Source organism: Marmota marmota, unplaced genomic scaffold (assembly GCF_001458135.2).
Source record: "Marmota marmota marmota unplaced genomic scaffold, marMar, whole genome shotgun sequence".
Taxonomy (NCBI): Eukaryota; Metazoa; Chordata; class Mammalia; order Rodentia; family Sciuridae; genus Marmota; species Marmota marmota.
In genome coordinates, this window is record NW_026000026.1 from 73,787,450 (window position 1) to 73,810,502 (window position 23,053).

General features: G+C 45.2%; 1 protein-coding gene across 9 annotated transcripts in view; it reads right to left on the reverse strand.

Moving 5' to 3' along the window:
• Nucleotides 1-1,340: 1,340 nt before the first annotated feature.
• The window catches only part of Fgf1 (fibroblast growth factor 1), a 94,974-nt gene continuing 73,261 nt past the window's right edge, over nt 1,341-23,053 (reverse strand). For 7 of the 9 annotated variants that reach the window (XM_048811722.1, XM_015485704.2, XM_048811723.1 and 4 more), the window contains 3 exons: nt 21,444-21,646; nt 9,740-9,843; nt 1,341-4,593 (listed from right to left, as the gene is read on the reverse strand). In XM_048811722.1, the coding sequence (XP_048667679.1) occupies nt 4,399-4,593; nt 9,740-9,843; nt 21,444-21,612 (468 nt within the window). In that variant the 5' untranslated portion in view covers nt 21,613-21,646 and the 3' untranslated portion in view covers nt 1,341-4,398. The remainder of the gene's footprint in view (nt 4,594-9,739; nt 9,844-21,443; nt 21,647-23,053) is intronic. The other 2 variants (XM_048811725.1, XM_048811726.1) reach the window with 2 other exon arrangements.

Consider the following 23,053-nt stretch of genomic DNA (forward strand, 5'->3'; position numbering starts at 1 on the left):
CTGGGGGGGCAGGAAGGGTGAATGAATATCGTGGGAGTTAGGGAGGGGATGACCTCAAGACCCAAAGTGGTGAGCATTCATTCCAAAGGAAAAGGGAGTGGGCCAGAGTGTCCAGGGCTTCCAAGAGCAGAAATCTGCTAGACCAGCACTGGCGGCTGTGGGTGGGTGCCGTGGAATCTGCATGGTCGCATTCATTTTGCCTGATTAGTGGCAAACCAGGCTAAGACAACCGCTGAGCTTCAGAACAGATGGTGCCTGGGTGACAGGATGTCCCTTGCCTTATTTATTCAAGAACAAATCATGCCATTGAAAACACTAAAGTCAGACTGGGGGTGTAAATCAGAGGTAAAGCTCTTGTCCAGCTAGCGCTGGCTTCCATTCCCGGTACTGGGGTGGGTGTGCAGTGAGAACACTGAAGTCAACATAGGATCCTAATTGGGTCTCTCCATCTTTGGGAAGGAGGACAATTGCTTTTTTTCAAACTGTGGTTGTGACCCAATAATGTTGGGACCTAATTTAACTATTGGATCAGTATTTTTAGTGGAATATCATAGAAAGATCAAAAGTGTGTCTCATACTGTTTTATGAATTTTTCTCGTTTCAACTGTGTATGTATAAGGATATGTATGTGGCTGGGTTAGAATGGAACATGTAATTCTTTTTGTGAGCAAACTCCAAAAAATAGAAAAAAATTACTGCTCAAGGCAACTTTAAAAGAAAGATATGTAATTACTATAGTGGGCACACACGGCCCAGGTATTTTTGTACAGGTGTGCATGTGTGTGTGTGTGTGTGTGTGTGTATAATCTAATTAGCCATGTTGTGCTAGACCATGTTGTGTCTCCAAGAACAAGAGATCATGAGATTTGGAGGTTCAAATAAGGAAACATCCTTACTTAACGATAGTTTTGAAAAGCTGGTGGGCTTTTAGGATGAAGATATGCAGCTTTTTTTGACATTGCTCTAAAGTTGTTCTTTTTTTTTTCTTTTTTCAGTTTACCATATCTTTGCCTAAGCAGAAGCCTGTTAGCCCAGCGATAGTACCACAATTTCACAAGGTTTATATTACGAAGCAAAAGATTTAACTGAGTTATTAGTGGAGCCTGGCTCCTGAGGGGACACATTTCCTGAATATCTTTCCCTAGCAAAAGCCTTCTGTTTCTAAACAAAACAAAACAAAACAAAACAAAAAATGCTTCTGCTACAGTTTTTCCTGTCAGCCATTAAAGTCTCATATCTGGGAACAAGATAAGTAGAAAACAGTGTCCACATCCTAGGCTTGCCAAGAGAAGTCTTTTGATAGAAAAGAAACCATGACGTTCAGACACTCAGAGACGTAATCACCAGTTAATGGAACATTTATTGTTACTTGTAAGGCATAACTGTAATACCGAAAAAAGAGAGAGAGACAGAGAGTGATGTGAAATGACAGGTGGTGTCCTCATTGACCTGCTCTGCAGCCGTGGGCCTGGCTGTTTTAGGCAGCACACGCTGCCAGGCTAAGGACCTGGGCTCTGTTGCCTCCAGCACAAAGTAAGGGCCTCCTCTGCAGTGGCAGCTGGTACACCCATCTGGTTTTTGTATATCCACCCTGTTGGCCACTGGAGGAGATGAGAGCCACCTCCACCCACACCTCACTGCCAACCTGCTGAAGCCTCTGTGGTCCTGACAATAGAGTGTCAGACCCTTTATGACAGTCATTCTGAACATGGATGCATGGGAGAGGCACAGGATGGGCAGATGGCGGCAAGAATCACTGAAGGAATAGAGGGCACAATGGGAATGTTCGCCCGCTCAAAACCACACAGGGAACTGCTCACCACTCCGTTCTGCCAAGAGCTCACGGGCTCTCTTCCTAATTTGCAAGCAGTCTCCCTGAAGCAGATGCAGGTCTACAGCTAAAAATGTTAGATTCACTTTGCTATGTTGTTTGTCACTCTGTTAGGGATTTGTCTTATGTTGGGAGGAGCCAATTCTTCCAAATCCTGGGTTTCTGGTACTTGCTATTTACTCAGCAGTAACATGCAAAGTCTATGTTTTTCACTTGATTGAAAGAAATGAATCCACAGCATCTTTCATCATAAATATAATGCCCTGGGAGAGGATACAGCAGCAAACCAGACAGACAAAGTCCTCAGGGACCCCAGTTCCCAGTACAGTACCTGGCACACAGGCACACGGTCTCCATTGAGCAAATATGCAAATGATGCCTGGGCTGATTGTTAAGTCACAATCTACTTCAATGCTTTGGGTCTCTGGAATCACCAACTTCCATCTCGTCTGTTAGCAACGGTATTTCGTTGTTCTTGGCCAGTGTTATACTTGAATTTGATTCACACAATAAAAATTATGGACCATCATAAATATCTTAGATTTCCTCTCTGGATGCCTTTTACTGGCCAAATCTTCATACAAAAGAGATGTTAAGCCACAATGCATTATCCCCAACTTGCCTACAAAGATTGACTAAAATAAAATAGAATCATCCAAGTTATAAAAACAAAAAGTTATGAAATCATTTTTCTGTACAAAAGCAGATCACTATTATTAACCATAATGCCAACTTAGTTCCTCAGATGTGCTCTCACATTGAACTTTCAAATTGTCGTTCTTCTTTCATCCTAAGTCTGACAGTTCAATGAGTGAGAAATTATGCTTCAGTTAAAAATTACTGCAATTCGTTGTAAAACGTGAGCTAACACTCTCATCCGTTTTTATATACAACGATCATCTCATTGGTTAAGAGTCCCCATTTTCAAGAGAAAATGCGGGACAGCACAGTGGAAGACAAAGAAAAATCTCTTGAGTAAACATGGTGAAGTGTTAGTTAACTGAGTGCCTTATGTATCGTATCCTATTATTACCATTCACAAAGGCTGAATGCTAATCAGTTTAACTGCCTTCAAGCTATATATTTCAAAATGTGATTAAAACATACAGTCTCACAGTAAATTTAAATGGCTTATTAAAGGCCTCAGCATCGGTATCATATGTCAGAGATGAATGGTGTTACTAATATGCTAGCCACTTGGGCCAAGTTCACTTTAAGCAGGAAGCATATTTATACAAGGAAGGGTAACAGAAAAGGTCTCTTGCGGGAAGCTGTGTGTGTGGGTTTAACACTTTTTTGTATGCTTTTGTATATCTTCTAAATGGGCATTTTGCCAGCATTGGGTCTTTAAAATCCTTCCTTGATACAGGCCTAACTATTGTCAATGCTGACTGAATGTTCAGGGAAGGTGTGGGGGGGTGCATGTTTCGAGGTGAGGCAGAGGTGGGTGAGGGTCAGGGCTTCGAGCCATCTTTATTTGAATGACATTTTTTTTTCTGATCTGCTCCTTCAAGTGCACTGGGGAAAGGCAGCAGCCTCTGCAGGACCTGGGAGCCCCTTGGCAATGTAGAAGCTCCCAGCCCCACCCAACCAGAAGCTACTTCAAAGCAGATCCCAGTTGATCCCTAAGCACGTCAGAGTGGGGAAGCGCTGCACGCGCACTCCAAAGCCCTGCTTACTGGTGGCCAAGCACAAGTCATGGTGTCACTTTCTCTTTCTTCCTGTCTTCTAAAATCGTCCTTCTCAGAGTGCAACATCCCCTTAGCCAGGGACACCCTTCCTTTCTCGTCACTCCCAACACACTGCCAAGACCCAAATGAACTTCCCAGCATTGATGTCCTTGCTTTTATGAAGAAGCCACTTCCCATGCTCCTCCTGACCTCAGAGGCTTCTTGGGCACGGTATTGATTCCTAAGGCTATGGGTTTGTTCTTTCCCGTGGCTGAGCCTCCCCTCCTTCATTTATCCTGCATTGAAATTCCATCCTTCTCTGATGTCCACCCAAGTGCACCCCCTCTTTCCAATTTAAATCCCTTCTGTGCTCAAGGGAGGACTTCTCTGTCCCTGCTTCTATTACGGAACATGGCCCTCCTCTAAACCTCACGATCTGCTTCTCTGCTAATATTTGTGAGCTACCGAAAGGAAAAGAGGCAGATTGGACCAGATGTTTGGGGGACCGGCAGCTGGGGTTTACTCAGCAGCAGGAAAATGCTATGCAGTCACCTACGGCCACTTGGCAAACCCCGGAACACACTTCATTTGGCCCCACCTTGCACTGAGAGGCTCAGCCTACCGCAGGTGCCCTGCGGCAACTGAACCTCCAAACCTGGACTCAGACTGGCCTGCCAGCCACCCCTGGAAGCAATTTGGTCCCTCTGTTCCAAACTGAGCTAGGGTAAAGGGCTCTTAAAAAAAAGGGAACTGGCATTTAGAAGCGCATTGCTTACAAATTCAGGCTCCGTGGGCTGGGGGTTAGCGCAGCCAATGATCAAGGGGACATTTGGGGGTCAATCAGGTGAGGACCCCTCAAGGCTCTTCTGGAGTGGTCAGCACCCAGAACAGATTTCTCTAATCAGAGGAGACAGGCAGTGGGAGAAACAAGATTGCTTTCTGGCCATAGTGAGTCCGAGGACCACGTTTGCAGCTTCCGTTCTTCTTGAGGCCAACAAACCAATTCTTCTCTGCATGCTTCTTGGATGTGTACGTGTTGTAATGGTTTTCCTCCAGCCTTTCCAGGAATAAGCATTCCTCATTTGGGGTCTGCTACAAAGATAAAACCAACATAGGGTAGAACTGTTAGCGAGTGCTTTTAAAGGATCCCTCCTTTCACCAGCAGCTTAATCTTGGGACAGTAACTGAAATGCTCAGTGCCTCAGGATCTTCTTCAGAATTGGAATAAAGAGGGAGCCCATCTCAGAAGGTGCTCACGAGGACTTTGAAGGGTACCCAACAAGTGATGGGTCTTCAATATGCATCCACTATTACTCTAAGCTCCCCTCCTGCCTGCTGTTCTCGGGACCTAGGGTCTCTGCTGGGGAGACCTGCTAGACCAAGCACCTTGAGGGCAGGCTGGGACTTTTGTCTCTGTGGAGGCCGACAGATGCGATCGTAGAAGAACGTGAAGCCAGACAGTGAGGCAGTGGTGTTTTTCAAGTTTGGACTTGAAATAAATGAAAACCTACTAATATTTCTTTCTATCCTGGTGATTGTCACTAACAATATCTGAGGATTTCACTTCAGTATTATTACAGATGTGAATGCTTGTACAAAATTTGCCCTAACATATTAAAACTTAAACTGGGACTTAAATTTTTTTTAAGTGAAAATAACTATTTTTGCTACCTATAAAAAAGAATAAAATGTTTTTTTTTAAAAACCTTTTTTTATGCTTTTGATTAAAATTTAACAAAGGTAAAGAATTTGTAAGAGATCTTTTTTAACAAACAAAAGTTTGTTAAAACATCCTAGTCAAAATATGGAAGAAAAAAATTGCAACTTCTCTCAACAAACTAAATTTTGGAAATGCCTCATCTATATTTTGTTACACAATAACATTTCTGGTTGTTTTAAAATTTGAGTTGAAAAACTCAAATGATTTTTAAATTTTTATTTATTTTATTTTATTTATTGTTTATTTGTTCTGATTAGTCATACATGACAGCAGAATGCGGAGCCCAACTTTTCATTTCTCTGGTTGTACCCACAACTTTATTTTAAAAAGAAAAAACAACAAAGTACCCAAAGCCCACCACTAGATATGGTTTTTTTGTTTGTTCTTTTGTGTGTTCACTCATTTTATTTTTGTACAGTCCCGGGGATGGAACCGCAGGCATTACTCAGGCTAAGCAAGTGCTCTACGACTGAGCTACACTTCCAGCCCAAGGCAGCTGTTAACAGCTGATGAACACCCTCCCCTACATCTCTTTATGTACAATAGATAAGACTCTGTGAATATAGATTTATGATATTATCAAAATGACATGTTTTATCTGCTGTTCTAATATTGGACAATAAAACTACGAAAACACATTCAGTATCACTAGCAAGAAAAATGCAAGGTAAAAAATGATCATCTGTTGGCTATCCTATCTGTAAAGACCAAAGAGATTTACATATCAGTATTGGTGAGAGTGTGGAAAACCTGCACTTTCATTCACTGTTGGTGAGATGAGAGCAATTTGGCGGTATCAGAATTTAAAATAGCATTATCCTTGACTCAGAAATTCCCTTCTAGGAATTTACCCTTAGAAGATAGTTGAACGAGTATAAGATCATATTTTCAAGAATGTTCTTTGAAGCATTGGATGTAATAGCAACAAACTGAAAGCAATCTTTGTACCTATGGCAAGGTGTGAGTGGGCAGATACATCACTAGAGTGGGGTCCGGTGCAGACGTAAGTGTATTAAGCTTAAGTAGCTACCACAACATTATTAAAAAGAGTACCGTACTTAAAAAGTATCCACCAACTGATATTTTACTTATAATTTATCTGTTAAGAGAGTGGGGGAAGCCAGGCTTTGAACCTCTATTTGTCCAGATTTTAGAACACATTTACTCTATTGAGATATAAAGCAGGGATAGCAAAGCCCTTCTGCTGGATGCTCTCTTTCCAATGACATCACACATCTGACTTGGCACCTTTTTCAAGCTGCATGGTGTATAAAGTCTTTCTGTGCCCATGTGGTTGGTGATTCCCTTTCTCGTGGTTTCCAGTCGTCTTGCTCATTGTTCTCTATTTGTGGACTTGGTTGTTACATTAGACTGTAAGCCCCACTGAGGGAAGATAAGATCTCGTTGACCTTGTGTCTATCCCCAGTCTTGCAGATGGTAGGTGTTCACCAGCTAGGTAACAAATTAATTTGGTATCTTGGTTTGTTTTTGCTGGAAATTAAACCCAGGGTGTGCTAGGCACATGCTCTACTGCTGAGCTACAGCCTCAGCCCTAAAGTTAGCTTTCATTAGTAAAAAGCTATGCAACAGGAAGCATGCTGCTTCATATTCACCGAAGTATAGCGAGAGGAGAGCTGGGTGAGACACTTTAGCCCTTCTGGAACAAGATGAAATATAAATATACTAATTGGCTGGCCAGGCTGCCTCCAGAGGAACTTGGTCTGAACATTAGCATTGATGCACTGTGTCAGGATGGAAGGACGCAGGAGGTTCTGGACTGTGTGGGTCGTTGACCCTCTCAGGGACGTTAGTCCCATGACTCCCCCCGGTGGGTGTAAGGCCTGCCTTCTATGATATAGGTGAGGCTGGCCACGTTTCCCAACTGATGTCTCTACTACACCTGCTCAGTCAACACAGACCAAGTGGCTGAGTCACAAGCTGAGCCGCAGGCCAACCCAGAGGTGCCCCAACCCCAGCTGGGACTTTTCAGCACTTGCCATGCATGAGGTAAAGTGCCAACTTGTTGATACACACCTAGGATTGTGGTTGTTTCTTTTTTATATTTAGCATGCTTTTCTTCCAGTTACACAGGTGACATACTCACCGTAGAAGATTTGGAAAATATAGGAAGGCACCCCCATATTAGAAAAACACCCACTTACCACGCCCAGAGAGAACTGTGTTAATATTTTGGTATACAGACATTCAAACTTAAAATAAACATATCCTCTCTGTATACACACACACACGTGTGCATACACATATTTGAATTAGGATGATTGAATAAAATTTGTTCATGAGGCAGGGCTGTGAGGTACTTGAGAATTTTCTTTAAAATTTAAATGGGGAAAAATGTCAAAAATCAGGTGTAATGTCAAGCTTGGTGGTGCATACCTGTAATCCCAGCAGCTCAGGAGGCTGAGGCAGGAGGATCACAGGTTCAAAGCCAGCCTCAGCAAAAGTGAGGCACTAAGCAACTCAGTGAGACCCTGTCTCTAAATAAAATACAAAATAGGGCTGGGGATGTGGCTCAGTGGTTGAGTGCACCTGAGTTCAATCTCCAGTACCTTCCACCCTCCCGAAAAAATCAGGCATAGGATACTAAGAACATATTTCAGGTGAGTAGCAGTGACAACCAGGGTGATAGTGGGAGAGGGGCTGCCTGGAACCTAAAGCAAACTGGATTCTTCCTTAATATTTTTATATAAGTAAAAGAAGCTTGCAATAAATATCAAAACTGATCTAAAGGGGTCAGTGTAGTGGCACACACCTATAATCCCCAGCTACTCAGGAGGCTAAGGAAGGAAGATCACAAAATCATGTCTAGCTTCAACAACCTAGTGAGACCTTGACTCAATATAAAACGGGCTGGGGATGTGTGCTCATGGGGTAAAGCTGAGTGTAATGAAAGGAGACCACCAGTACTGCAAAAAAAAAAAAAAAAAAAAANAAATGACTCTTGGAGTCTTTCTGCAACATTGGACTTACTTTGCAGTTGATATATTGACCATGACATACTACACCGCTAGCTTTCCACCCTAGTTATAAAATTAAAAGGAGAAAAGGCCATAAAACTGTAATGTATAACCTAAGACAGAGATAGGATAAGGTATTCACAAGCTGATTATTTGTCTTATAGCTACTGTTAATGTAGTGCCAATGTGCCCTTCACCCTGGCGGATGTGTTGTGTGTGTGGTCTCATTGACCCCTCTTGAGCCCATGTGAAGTGGTCACTGTCCTACATTCCATTTTAGACAGGGCTCCAAGTGGGCAAGTAACTTACAAAGTGACAGAGGCGTGAGATTCAGTTGTGGGTCTGAGACTGGGTGATTGATTGATTCTATTAGTAGTTGAAAAAACTACTTCCTATGTAGCAGCCAAGGTCTACGCTCCAAACCCCTTGAACTTGTCCCAGTTGCTCTGTGTTTCAGCAAACTGCCTAAGAGTCAACCTATTACTGTGATGATTCCTCCTCCTGACCTCTAGTGGGCAGTGTGATGAAACAAACTCTGTTCACATCTAGCACTAGCAGCCAGGCTTCAAGAAAGGGTTTCCTGCCCCTGCTCAGGCTTGGCGATTTCGTACAAGTCAAAGGAAGCCCCAGACTAAACTCGCACTATGGTTACCTTTTTGGAGACATCTTCATAAAAGGGAAGAAAGTGGTTTGAACTGGGTCATGAGTCACAGTCACACCCTGGTTATCAGATATTAGGGAACTGGAGGGATAGTTGAAATCTGGAAATAATTGCAAACTCTGCAATGATTCATTTCAGCCCTCTGTCCAGTTAAATCTTTTAGTGGAGGAAAATGAGGGGCAAAATCAGGTTGCCTGTGTTTCTATTCTTTTCTCACAAAGACCAGAAGGACACACTGGGTCAAACCTGTCCAGTGCCTTTACTCAGAGGGAAGAAGCAGGTGTGCAGGGTTTTAGTTACCGAAGAAACTAAAGCCTACACTTCTTGATGTGGCTCATTCTTCTTTATGGACCTCTCAGTATCTAAGATGGCACTGAGACACAAGAGAAGCCAATTTGATAGATGTTCAATTAAGTTATTAAAATGTTCATTCTTTTAGGTGATCTATCTAGAATAAAAGGGGCCTTTTTTCAAACCTGTATACATGACATTTAAACTGCTAACGTCTGGGCTCACAATTTTTGTAAAAGTATTAAGAGACATGCCTATAGCACTTAGTAGGTGCTCAAGAAAACATTTTGGGACTGAATGAATAAAGCAGGAGTAGGTATTCTGAAATGACTGTCTGATGAGCTACCAAAACATCAATCAATGTTTCCTCTCTGTCTGTAGGATAATACACTTGAGTATTTTGAGACTACCACAAAAAACTCTTTTATGTTCATACCTAAAATAAGGCAAGGTAGAGGGTGGGAATCCTACTGGGAAAAATAACAAACAGAGACTAATTGATGCTTTTGAGTTTGCATCACTTGGTGTAACAAGATTTCTGGAAACCTCAAACCTGGGCCGTGTCTGGAGGCACGTCAGTTTCATACTTACTGAGCCATATAAAAGCCCGTCGGTGTCCATGGCCAAGTACTGGCCGGTCTCGGTACTCTTTATATACACCTCCCCCACGCTTTCCGCACTGAGCTGCAGCTGAACTGGAATAAAAATAACACAAGAAAAAGTAGAGTCAACGTGACACTTGTGCAGATAGGGCCCAGCGGCCAGGATAATCGGTTCTGGAAAATTCTGCTCATTCGTTTTGTAGAACCCCAAGGATGAGCCTCCCATTAATCAGAACATAGAAATACAGTTCCTTTTTCTTTGCCATCCAGAGAAAGCTGTGCATGGGGAACTATGTTCTTGAGAGGAGGAGAGACGATGGCTAGCTCCTCTGGTTGTCCACCCTGTTTGTTACAATAACCCCGTGGGGCCCTTCAGGGTGTCCTGCTCCCCTCCTGCTGTCTCCTGGAAGAAAATAATCAGGAGGGAATGGCATTTGCTTCCCTGGCTCTGCCATCCCATCAATCTTGGGGTGCAGTGGAGCTGACCAGCGTGTGACTCTTGCGGACAGATTTTTGATGCTGTTGTTTGAAAGACAAGGTCCTGCTAACTTGCCCAGACCGGCCTTGAACCTGCGATCCTCCTGCCTCAGTCTCCCGTGCAGCTGGGATTACAGGGGTGCACCATCACACTTGGCTTTGTTCTATTATTTCTATTATTCTATTATTTCTTAGTTGTAGTTAGACACAATACCTTTTACTTTTTTTACTGTGGTGCTGAGGATCGTGCTAGGTGAGCGCTCTATCACTGAGCCACAACCCCAGTCCCTTGTTCTCTTATTTAAAAAAAAAAAAAATCTGGAATTGTTATTTTTCCAGACAGAAAAGTTTCCCAAGGAGTTAGGATGGCTTTCAGCTATGAAACGCAGGGGACCAACCACAGTGAAGTTCAGTCGACCTCTCCACCCCTGGGGCAACCCATCTGGGGTCCAGACCAAGGGGAAGTCACTAGTTTCCCATCTAGAGGGCAACAGTTGTTCGGAAATACAGTGGTGAGAACAGGGGTTCTCAGCTGGGACTATTTTGTCCCACGGAGGACACTGGGCATTGTCTGGGGATGGGTTGGATTGTTACAACCAGAGGGGTTGGAGGGTGCTCCTGGTTTCTAGTAGGCAGGGACCAAGGGACCCTGCAAGACATCTTATAATGCACATGGCAGCCGTCCAGCAAAGAACTGTTCAGCTGGAAGAGTCCGTGGTGCCCAGGTGGAGAAACTTGGAGACTGAGGGCAGCGATCGTGAGTTAAACTGAGGCCCGCTCGACCGGTTTTGCACAGGGACACTCCCAAGGTGCCCGCCCAGTGCTGGGTCCATAATCACAGTCCAGGACCCAAGTGATGAAGACATTCTTGCTTGTTCATCTCAGAGTGCCTCCGAAGGCAGGAGCTTTGAGGGTTCTAATTTGGGAATTGGGGTTAATTCTGGACTCTCCTGGACAATTTCTTTGGTCACCAGACGATCACAAAGCATCCATACAACTAGGAGCAAAATCCAGACCAGGAACCGACTCCTCTAGGACTTATCAGAGGCTGAGGGGCAGCAGGGTTGGAGCATAGGGCTTTGGCTCGTAGGTCTAGACCGTTTCTTTGTTTTTATTTTTTCATTTAATTTCTTTGAATAGGGAAGAATCCATTCCCATGTTTCAAACTTGGAAACAGTCTCAGAAAAGACAGCGGAGAGTCCCCCGGTACCCCTCCCTCCGTCCTACCATCTAGCCAATGAAGAAGATCCTGCCCTTCCTCCCTGTGCAATTCATCATCCTGGGGAGACAGAAACAGCAGGAATCCCTCCTTGTAGACAGATGATATGTGTGGATTTTGCCAAATATGCATCTTGTTTTATTGCACACAATTGATGACATTCGATTCACACAGTGCTACCCCTAGGGTTGGTTGGTTGGTTGATTTCTTAACAACTATGGCAGTACTGAAAGGTTCAGCTCATTGTTTTTGCCAGTTGAATTATGTTCCACGATGTGGCTATACCATAGTTATTTAACCCCCTCCCTATTGATACGGCTGTATGTTTTTTTTTTATATGTTTTTTATACACCATTTTCCTCATCTGATTCACCCCAAGGGCGATGCACAGCTACATCACTCCCACCAAAGACCGGAAGCGTACGGAGGATGCTTCTCTCATCCTTGGAAGCCTTTGCTCTAGATTCAGGACTCCTTCCAGCTGCCTGTGGTCAGTGAAGTTCATTGAATTCACTGGAAGGGAACTGGGAACCTCTGGTCTTTCCCACAAGTCCTCCTGTCTTCATTTAACTCTAAGAGTGTGGTCATGAAAGAAGAGGCCAAAGAGCTTCCATTGGGATCCAGGCCCGGCCCTCTCCAGCCTCATGTCACACCACCTGCTTGTTCAGTCACTCCAAGCTCTTTCTTGCCCCAGGATCTTTGCACATACTAAGCTCTCTGTCTGGTAACTTCTTCCTCTAGATAGTCACAAGATTGCTTCTCTCCTCCTCCGGGCCTCAACCTAAATATCCCCTCCTTGGAGACACCTTCTCCAAGTGTCTGATGAAGTGCTGTGTGGCACTCTGTATGGTGGGTCCTTTCACCCCACCCCTGCTGTGCCAGTACTTCCCTAGTCCCCACATGGCTCTTTCTCAGACCCTTGATTGCTTCTTTTGTGGCCCTTAACATACAATTATTTGATTATTTAGGGGTTCATTCATTTGTTTCTGCCTTTCCAAGAGAAGGTACATCTGAGAGGAAGGGCAGGAGTCCTGGCTGATCTGTGCCTCCTTGCGTCCCCGGCCTCTCGCAGTGTCTTGTACATGGGGGACAGACAGCATCCACTTGCTGAATGAATGGTGTCAGGCAAATGTTGGCAGAGATGCTGCTGCTGGTCCCCCATCAGTGACCTGTGAGTTTTTAACTGTGTTTCCAACAGTGCAAAGTGAGATGGGATCAAGGTGAGAGTCAAAAGGCTCGAGGCTGGCCTCTACCCCCAACAGCTGGCCATGCTCCATCCCCTCTCTGGGCCTCAGCCTCCTTGTCTGTACAATGGAAATATTTTTCTTTCCCCCGTACTGGGGATTGAACTGTGGGGGCTCTCTAGCACTGGAAAACATCCCCAGCCCTTTTTATTTTTTCATTTTGAGACAGGTCCTCACTAAATTGATGAGTCTGCTTTCAATTTGCAATCCTCCTGCCTCAGCCTCCCGAGTCTCTGGAATCACAGGTGCACACCACAGCAACCAGCAGAACCACGTACTTTATGATTCCATTTACACAGAAGGCCCCAAAGAAACAAATCTATAAATATAGCAGCAGGTTAGTGGTAGCCAGGGGCTCCGCAGGGGTGGGAGTGGAGATGGAGGAATTATAGTTAAGGGACATGGGGTTTCTCTTTGAAAATATTCTCAAATTGATCGTGGCGATGGCTGTCCAACTCTATTAACAAAAAATGTAAGAAAAAAAAAACCACTGGATGATATATTTTAAATGGGTGAGTTATAATGGTATGTGAATTATATCTCAATAAAGTCATTTTTAAAAAAAAAAGTCCTCTATTTTTCATTGGACTTTATGGCCTTCAGAGAACCTTCACATATATTTTTCTCTGGATTTCTCAGCATAATCCTGCAGGTTTAACTGAGCCTGAAGGAAGGTGATAACCATTATGGATCACCTACGTGGGTCAGGCCCCACACTAGTTTCTGTCATAGTACAGTGGACAGTTAGAGAGCGTGGGCTCTGGAGTCCAGCACGTGGGCTCCAGTTCTGATTGGGCTGTGTGTTAGTTGTGTGGTCACTGGGTGGGTTGTTGGTCCCTGTGTCCTATTTCCATTGGTGTCGTGAGGATTGAATGAGCTCATGCATGGAGAGAGGCCACTCCCGTTGTGATCTTCTCCTCTGTGCTTATGTGACCTCATTTGCTCCTCACCCAGTTCCCCTGAAGGAGGTGGTCCCTACTCCAGGTGACAGATGACGTGCTGGAGCTTTGGCTAGAGCATCTGCTTGCACTCCAAGTTATAAGAAGAGGCAACACCATGGCCAGAACGAGGCTCGAGTCCCCCAAGGACCCTGTGATTTCCTCTCTTTCACACAACCTCTTGGGCTCCAATTATGGGATGAACTGATCCAAATCCAGCCATGCTCTCCAGGTTGGGCCCCCAGGTCCCCATTGGTAACCATGGAATGGAGTGAGGCTAGTGCTTGGGACTTTTTTCTACCCACCACCCATCTATGCAAGTATTTAGACCAACACGCTAGGAGAGCTACAGAAATCCCAAGGGGCAGGTCCTTTTGGATCTCAAGGAGGATTTTTAAAAGGATTTCCATTTCTGTGTTCTGTTCTGTTGCCCGTTTGTCTTGCCTTGGGGTCGAGCAGAGTTGACTTTCCTTCTGTGGAGTTCCGTCATGGCCTCACAGAGGTCAACAAGAGCCGAGACCTGCCTAGCACGTGACCGGCCCTCAGCCATGTGCCCCAACACCAGGGTCGTTGTGACAGTTCGATTCAAGAGTTTCCTCTGTAAATATTGTTTCTCCAGGATGTCCAAGTTTCATAGCTCATTTTCACTGGATTGCTTTCTGGCTGAGTTTCCTCAACATATATCCTTCTGCAAGCAGAGCCGGCAGGAAGGAGCAACACCCAGCCGAGCTGCTCATGCAGCTGACTAGGTGTCCAGCTCTCTAGTGTGACCTCATCCCAGTTTTTCCAGACCTACATCCTCTTGCAGCTGCTGCTATAAAAGAGCAAGGAAGGTGAGAGCCTGAGAAAGGGGCCTCAGGGCGAGGGAGAGGCTGGCCACCAGCAGGGTGGGGTGGGGGCTGCTCAGGCCTGGCACGCTCCTGGGAACTGTGCTCAGTGCTAGGCACAGACCCTGCACCCAGGGCTTACACATGTCAACAACAGACACATGAACCTACACGTGATAAGGCAACACAACAAACCCCGCTGGTTTTTGAGCAAAAGCAAACAAAAATTCACAAATTACAGTAAGAGTTCTCTCCCTCCTTCTCTCTCTCTCTCTCTCTTCCCATCCCCCCTTTTTTTCTCTTTCAAAGAAAAGCAGAAAAAAACATATGGCAAAAACCCAAGCTGTGGGAGAATATAATAACTTGAACCGCTGGGCATAGCTCCTATGAAGTGAAACATAAAACTGCACTAGATACACACCAAATGCATACAGTAGCTGCTCTGGGGAGGATGAGAAGAAGGACTAGGACTGCAGAGAGAATGCAGGGAATGTCTCTTCCATCCCTTTCTTTAAAGATAATCTAAGGCTACCTCTGAGAGATGGGGCACCCGTGTTTGAGGATCTTTGGTCTGTTTCTAACACACCTTTTTTTTCCTACATAAATATTCATGAGCTACGCAGATTGGTTTGTGTTTATTAAAAAGTTTTCACCAAAGAGCTACCATCTTCCTCAATTCTTTTTTGTTTTTTGGACCAGGAATTGAACATACGGGTGCTTTACTAATGAGCCACATCCCCAGTCCTTTTTTTAAATTTTATTTTGAGATAAGTTCTCACTAAGTTGCTTAGGTCCTCACTAAGGTTCTGAGGCTGCAAATTTGTGATCCTCCTGTCTCAGTCTCCTCATCCTAATTCTTCTTCTCTCTTTCTTTTTTTTTTTTTTTTTTTGGTGCATGACCCAGGGTCTTGCTCATGCTAAGCATGTGTTCTACAGTTGAATTACACTCCCAACCCATCCTATTCTTTTTTTTAGGAATACAGTAGATTGTGTTGGTTTGGGGATGTTCTGGTCATCAAAAATAAATGTCAAATAATCAGAAATGTACAAAATAACCTTGCTGATATGGACCATGCTCATATCATCTTGTGCTCATCATGTAAATCCCATCCCAGGTCTCTGAATACTAAAGGCACCTGCCTGAAAGTGAGCCCAGAGTTTTTGAGTGGATATACCAGCCCTTCAGGACACTTGCTTTCTGTTTGAGAAACAGCGAGCATGTCGTCCTGGTTTGTCCTCTTCTCCTCAGAGCCTTCCATCTCCTCTTAGTGGTAGCTTGTTGGCAGTTAGGTACTGATCTCTAACTCTCCAAGGATAGAAAGAAGGAGAAGGAGCCAGGAGCCTGCCATGTGAGGGGAGCCTGGTCACTGCTCCACATCTCTGAGCCCAGCCTCTCCCTCTCCTGCCCTAGGAAGTTGTAAAGATAAGGTTACAATGGGTGCTGGAAAGCGTGGAGAGGAGGCCTGGCTTGTGCAGCCTGCCTGCCCTTTAAACCAAGGAGAGGCCTCAGGGATGACGCGCGGGCTTATTCTGGGCTGGAGACTTCCCGTCCTTTGCCGTGTTTACCCAAAGTGAAGTCAGCCTCATTCAGAACTCAGGGAGGTTGTTTTATGTCAGTGACATTTATAATTAAAACGTAGCCACAAGTCGGGCTCCGCAGAACATTAAAGAAAGACAGAGAAGGGGAAGAAAGTGGATTTGAGGGGAAAAAATCCAATTCCAGTGGTTTGGAATACACACGTGCACACACGCACGGCTATATGAGAAAGACATTTTTCTAAATTTATGTAAGTGTGTGCTCTTTTAATGTCTGAAGATGATGGTTGGAAATTTTTTATTTAGTCTAGAGGTTGATATCATATATATATGATAGCATATTTATATTTCAAAGTTTATCTGGAAAAATCCCTCCTTATAATCAGATAAGGACTATGCAGGTAGGGAGAAGGGGTAGGGAGGCCCTTATATCCCTATGACCAAGCTTAGGGCACCCTGTTGGGGGTGGTGCACTGGAGATCTGCTCTTCTCTTTGACCTCTGGCAATGGGGCCAGCTCTGCCCACCGTGGGCACCTGGGAAGACATCTTGACTCAGGGCTCAAGCCAGTGGGGAACAAAGTGCCTTTGAGTCACATCAAACCAGGTGGCCGAAGTCTGGATTCCCCAAAACGATAGTCAGGGAGGGATTTCACTGAGGAGCCGTCTGCCTGGATTAAGGGCTACAAAGTAGAATTTTTCTGACCAGCAAACCCCCCTGGGGCCTCTAGGATGTGGCTGGATTTATAAATATTTTATTGGAATCCACTTCGCTCAAGAACATTTCCATTTGTGTGGTGAGTGGTGCCGGTAATCCCTCTTCCCATGCAGCCTCTTACGTGTTTGGGGAGGCCAGGGGCTGTGGGCTCCCGAGGCTGCAGACTGGGGATGCTCGGGAGAATATCATTATTCTGTAGTTATTATTCCTATTGAGGAGGAAGTCACAACCCTCCATCCCTGTTGGCCAAGTGGCTTGTTGAACCAGAGAAGTTCAACGTGGCAGAGCTTACAGGGACAGGGCCCCGGGCATGTTCAGCCTCTGTGCCAGGCCTCCAGAGCTCCCACCTAGGTAGTCCCAGAGAAGCTGGCATGAAAAGCCACCTTTGGTTTTGTGAGTAAGCATGGAATTCACTTAATGTGGCAGACTCGAAAGATGGAATGTTGAGATAGGGGAGGCCTAGATAGCCCAGGAGTGATGAGGAAGAGGACTGTCAGTCTCAGCACTGGTCGCCTGGCACTGTACAAACATGGTCACATTTCAAATCCCCTCTTGCCTATGCGTTAGATAGTATTGCCCTTTTTGGGGGGGGTGGGGAAGTACTAGGGATTGAACTCAGTCAGGGGCCCTCAACCACTGAGCCACATCCCCAGGCCTATTTTATATTTTATTTAGAGACAGGGTCTCACTGAGTTGCTCAGCACCTTGCTTTTGCTGAGGCTGGCTTTGAACTGGAGATCCTCCCGCCTCAGCCTCCTGAGCCGCTGGGATTACAGGCATGTGCCATCAGGCCTGGCTGCTTTTCCTATTTTTAAAATGAGGAAACTGAGGCACATGGAAGCGAAATAACTACCCCAAAGTGACATAGAACTAGTAAATGGCAGTTTGGGGGGCTGTACCTCCACCCACCTAATCCACATGACTCTGTGTGCTTATTTAGTAGTGAAACCACTGTTGTGGGGTTGTTGTGCAGGGAATGGTGGAATGTGGAAAGAACCTTAGTACTGGAAGCAAAGTACTGGTTAGCCAAGCTGTCCCTATTGGAAGCTGGTCACCCCCTGTTAGCTTCAGTGTTTTCAGAGTGATTATTATTAGGAAACTCATGGGGTTACAGTTAGGTAGAAATGAGTCTAGCACAATGCCTGGCGGAAATCAGTATTTGAGAGTAATTATTGGATCTATTGTTGAGCTCAAATTTATCTGCCACCAATACAATTCAGTTACTCATCAAATTAATGCATACCAAGGGACAGGCTATGGGCCAGACAAAAATTGCAATGTTGAGCATTAAGAGACAAAGTCCTTGCTCTCAGGGAGTCCAGTGGGAAAGAAAACGGTCAAATGATCACACAAATGAGTGGAGAGGTATAGGTGCAAGGAGGGAACACCCCAGGACATACCCCTCAAATGTGCTATATCCAAAACTGACTGGCCATCTTCCCCTGCCCCTTCACCTCTTTCTGGATCCTCCTCTCCATGGTGACACATCTACCCTCCTCTCAGAGTTAAAACTCTGGCACCAATGGGAATCTTCTCACAAACTGCTCTCCATGGGCCCCAGAGGCTGCAGCTCTCCCCACCTGGTTGTACCGGGCATGGGTGGTGTGGCAGGGTAACCAGTGTCCACAGCAGTGTCCATAGATTGCCCACTGCCTGCAGAGATGATCTTCTCCATGTGCAGAAATTCTTACCAGTGGAGACATTCTACTCAGTTCTCTGTTAGGATGGGAGGGATGGAGACCCAAGTACCACAATAAGGTACTTGGGAATTTACTCCCCGCTATGGGTAGTAGGAAGACAAATTTTGACAACTACCTTTGCCCAAGGCAGATCAACTAATTGAGGACAAGGACAAGATGTGAAAGAAATTATTTATGTAGATTTATTTAAATATCTGATTGTCTGTTAGGAATGCTCTTTCTGAAAGAAGGCTTGGAGTGTGACTGCCTACCTGTAACAACAGTCTAGTCACACTCAGACTAATGGTCAAGGAATAGGAATCAATCCCCAGTCTATGCAGATCTCAGTTATCCAGGGGCGTTCACACCATGTCTGTCTAAGGCTAATTCAGAATAACCCTTGAGATGCAGAAGGACCATGGCAGTACCACAACTGGGCAGAAGAGGGCGACAGATCCACACTCGGAGTCCATTGGTGCCCAGGAGGACTCCTCTCAGTTCTAGGATCTTATTAATTTTCAGCCTTGTGAAAGACACAGAGCAATGCTACCATTTTCCATTCCACCGGTAAGAAACTGAGTCTCTGACAGTAAAATATTTTCCCTCAAAATTAGAGAGCTGAAGACACTAGAGTTTGGAAGAGTCATACAGCTAAGGTGACTTTAAGTTTATTTTGCAGAACACTTCCTACAAAACGGAGAGAATGTTTCTTGTCTAGTTTGGAAGTGGTAGAGCAGGAATACGGGTATTCCAACCCTAAATCTGGGCCCCTGACTCTACAGAGAGTATGTGGATTTTCCAGTTCTGTACTGACGGAACAGGGATGGATTTCTGCCCATACACCCTACTCACTCTGATTTTTGTCCCCTTGTTCTTAGTTCCAGAGAAAGAAAATAATAGGTCAACATAGCCATTTTGAACATTGTCAGAGAGGCGTTGAATCAAAGCTTGAAACTAGACCCTTGCCCTTCCTGGTCAGTGGCATTATAGAAAAGAGGACACTAGGAAAGTTCCTTAATATTGTGCTGGATTTCCATATGCTTCATTGAATATGTAGAAATTTTGATGATGATAACAGCAGTATTAATCAATATTTGCTGCACTGTTACTCTGGGTGGGACATGATGCAAGAGCTTTCAATATATCATCTCATTTAACTTCCCCCAAGAAACCTGTTAGGCAGGAAACATTATTATTCTTATTTTATAGTTGGGAAATTTAAGACCAGAAAGATTAAGTGACTTGCCCAAGTTCACCTGACCAATAATGCAGCATCACTTGGATGCAGACACCTGACACACTCCTGTGCCTGCTGTGCTGAGTCCCAAGGGTCCTGATGTCTTCAGTCAGGCAGCCAAATCCACAGCAGACTCAGAAGCTGTCCTGATGTTATGCACCCAGAGTGCAGTCTATAATGTTAATGATAGAATGACAATAACGAAGACATATGATGTTTTTACAGCTTCTCATGACCCTGCAATTCAAGGTTTCCCAGAAGAGCTGGCTTTACCCCAAGGAGCATGTCACCAAGGCTGCCCTTCCTCTCCCATTCTGGATATCAGAGCCTCCCCCATTGATTCAGAAAACTGATAAGACTTACTAGAGACATTTAAAGCCAGGGTCAATTAGAGCTTGTTTTCCTCTTGTGTGGGCCGATCACATGAATAAATTGTATATCATGCCCAACACAATGGACTACAATCTTAGTCCATTTACTTGCAGGAAATGCTGCTTGTATTTAATGCACTAGATTTTTTTTTTTTCCTTGTGGATTACTCTGGTACTTATTTTCCACTGAGAATAAAGCATGCAGGAAGTCCATTTGAAAAAAAAAAAAGTCACCAGAACAAAGCCCTGACCTTAGCCTTCCTGCTTCTCTTCTGCAGGTCTGGGTGGAGGGTGGGAAGGAAGGGACAATGCCAGCTGGCCCATAAATGCTGGCATCCATGCCAGTTACCTGTGTACCCGGGGGTAGAGAGCGGGTAGCACTGAAGTGGTCCTTGCACTCCAGGCTGCAACCTTTGGAGCATGGCCTGCTTACTACCCGATATGTAAACCAGCACCTCCAAGGCAGCGTTTTGCATTCCATTTTAAAGCCAGTCTCATGGAACCTGACTTCCTGCCTGGGCTCTGGCATCTCCTCAATTCACTCACTCTTCCCTTCTCTCGATTTGCAGCGTGTTTGACTCTTGAGATTGCAGCTCCCCGAAGCAGGATCCAGATCTGACTTTTAGCTTCTCTATGACATCTAACGCTTTAGTGGTCCTCAGGGAATCTCCAGACACCACTGCAGGACCCAGAACCCTGAAGTCACACCTACACTCCAGCACCAGAAGTACGGAGGCAGAAGGAAGAGCTCTTAGGCTTAGTCCAGAAGATTCTTTTCCCTGAAATGATACCTCCATCTATCAACATCCTCGGAGAGTCAGGCTACCGGGAAACCTGGAAGAGGCAGTCAGCCTTTGGCTGGACGGCGCTCCCTCTCCGGCTTCTATAGAATCTGGAGAATGACTTTACCCCTCCTGATTACCACAGCCACATCTGCATGATGTGCGGAGCGAGAGCTGCATAATTTATGATGTGTAAGGCTACAGTTATACACTAGGATTTCACAAATCAAGCCCAGCGGAAGCATAACCTGGAGAGTCCATTCACTTGAAACAGAGCCCAGGTCTTTGTGCAGGATTTACCGTCCCTGCCCATCTGGCTCTTCCCATCCTGGAGCAAGCCAGCCCCAGGCCAGCCTCAGGGGCCAGATCTTTCACTAGTTACAGAAACTCAGGAAACATCCAGTAATTGAACATTGGCAGCCAGTTGTGTTAGGTCAGCAGAGAATCCCTTTAAAAATTTGCAATAGTTCATCTTTAGATATGCAGTAGCCCCCAACTCCCCTTTTTCCAAACCTGGGCTCTTTGCACAGGTATGGTACCCCTACCTCTGAATGTGTCCTGCCAGTAGAGCCTTGGAGAAGAGGGTACCAGTGCTCAGTTCTCCCCTTTCCCATCCTTGACAGCAGAAGACAGAAGCAAGGAGGGTACAATATGGATGGCTACTTACTGTGTTGGTCGCTCCTGTCTCTTGTCCCATCCACTGTGCCATCAGGAAGGATCCTCAAGAAGTGGCCTCCGTTGCTACAGTAGAGCAGTTTGGGTTTCTTGTAGTTCCCTGGAGGCAGATTGAACTTCTCCGTCAGGGCAGTGAAGGTTGTGATTTCCCCTTCAGCCATGGCTCAGTGGCGGCTGCTGGTGACACCTTCAGGACTGTAAGAAATTAAACAAATCTGTAGAATATTCTTCCAGTAAAGGCACGGCAGAAACTCAAGAAGAGAAGGACTGCTTCAGAGCTCAGAGCGCCTGGTTAGCTTGTGACCACAGACTGGCCAGGTGATGGCCACAGAAGACGGGCCTGTGAGGTGGCCGCTGGCTAAGGCAGGGTGGTCCCTGGCCTGGGAGGGTGTTTCACAGCCCTTCTGTCTTTGCAACTGGACGTAGCTTGGGACCAAGCTGTGCATTTTTTAGAACTTTAAATTTAATCATTTAGCCAAGGGGAAAAAAATCATGTTTTGGTCCCTCCTTCTGGTCCACACACATCCTCAAATTAAACACTGAAGTTGCACTAAAATAACACCTGGGTCTGGCTGAAACCCACAAGAGCCGAGAGGCCAGGCCTGAGGTTCTGCCCTCCACCCTCACACTGTTTAGACTAGGTGCCTCGTGGCTTATGGCAGCAGAGAGCACAGATGGCAGGGACATTCGAGGCCTGTGAGCGAAAGACGGCAGAGACAGCAAAGGGTTAAAATGGGAAGGAATCATTCTGGGCTGGTGAGGAGGACAGAACCAGGACCAGGGGAGGAGGCAGGGAGGGGGTCAAGTACGGTTTTTAAAGGGAAAGCACTGTACCAAAGGAAATTTTATGAGCTAGATCACTACAAAGGCTGTGCCTGGTTACTGCTGGTTCCATAGTTTTCACACATCCTCATAGTCCACAGAGAAGTCAGGTCTGACCTGTCCCAAGCCATCTTCATCCTGATTATTTTGTACTATGAGAGACATAACACAAAAACTAATGGGCTGGAGATATAGTTCAGTTGGTAGAGTGCCTGTCTCAAATGCCCAAGGCCCTGGGTTCAATCCCCAGCAACACACACACACACACACACACACACACACAACCAAAACTTCCATATTGCACATTAAAATCTCCTAATGTTGTACATATTACTGCATACAAATTTACATTATTATTATAAATATGCATGGATTATTACCCCCAAAGTATTAAAAAAACAAAGCCAATGAATGTTACATTGAAAGCATGAATTTCCCCCATGGAAGGGCTGGTGACTACACAGGCTGGAAAAGAAAGAGGTCAAAGACAGCAGGAGCTGCTGTGGCGGGTTTGTTTCTAAGTGGAGAGGGGCCAGCTATAAGGGTGAACTATCAAGTGGTCTTATAATCATAGCAACCATCACCACCGACAATATATTCTGAGCCACAGGTTAATGCCTGTTAACATCACCATGATCCTCTGACATGGATGCTAATATCCTACCTTTTATAAAATGAAATCAAAGCTTAGAGAAGTTACCTGGCTTTCCCAAGGTCAACAGCTAGAAGTGATAGAGCTAAGACTCAAAATGAGTCTGAACACACAACCCTGACTTGTCC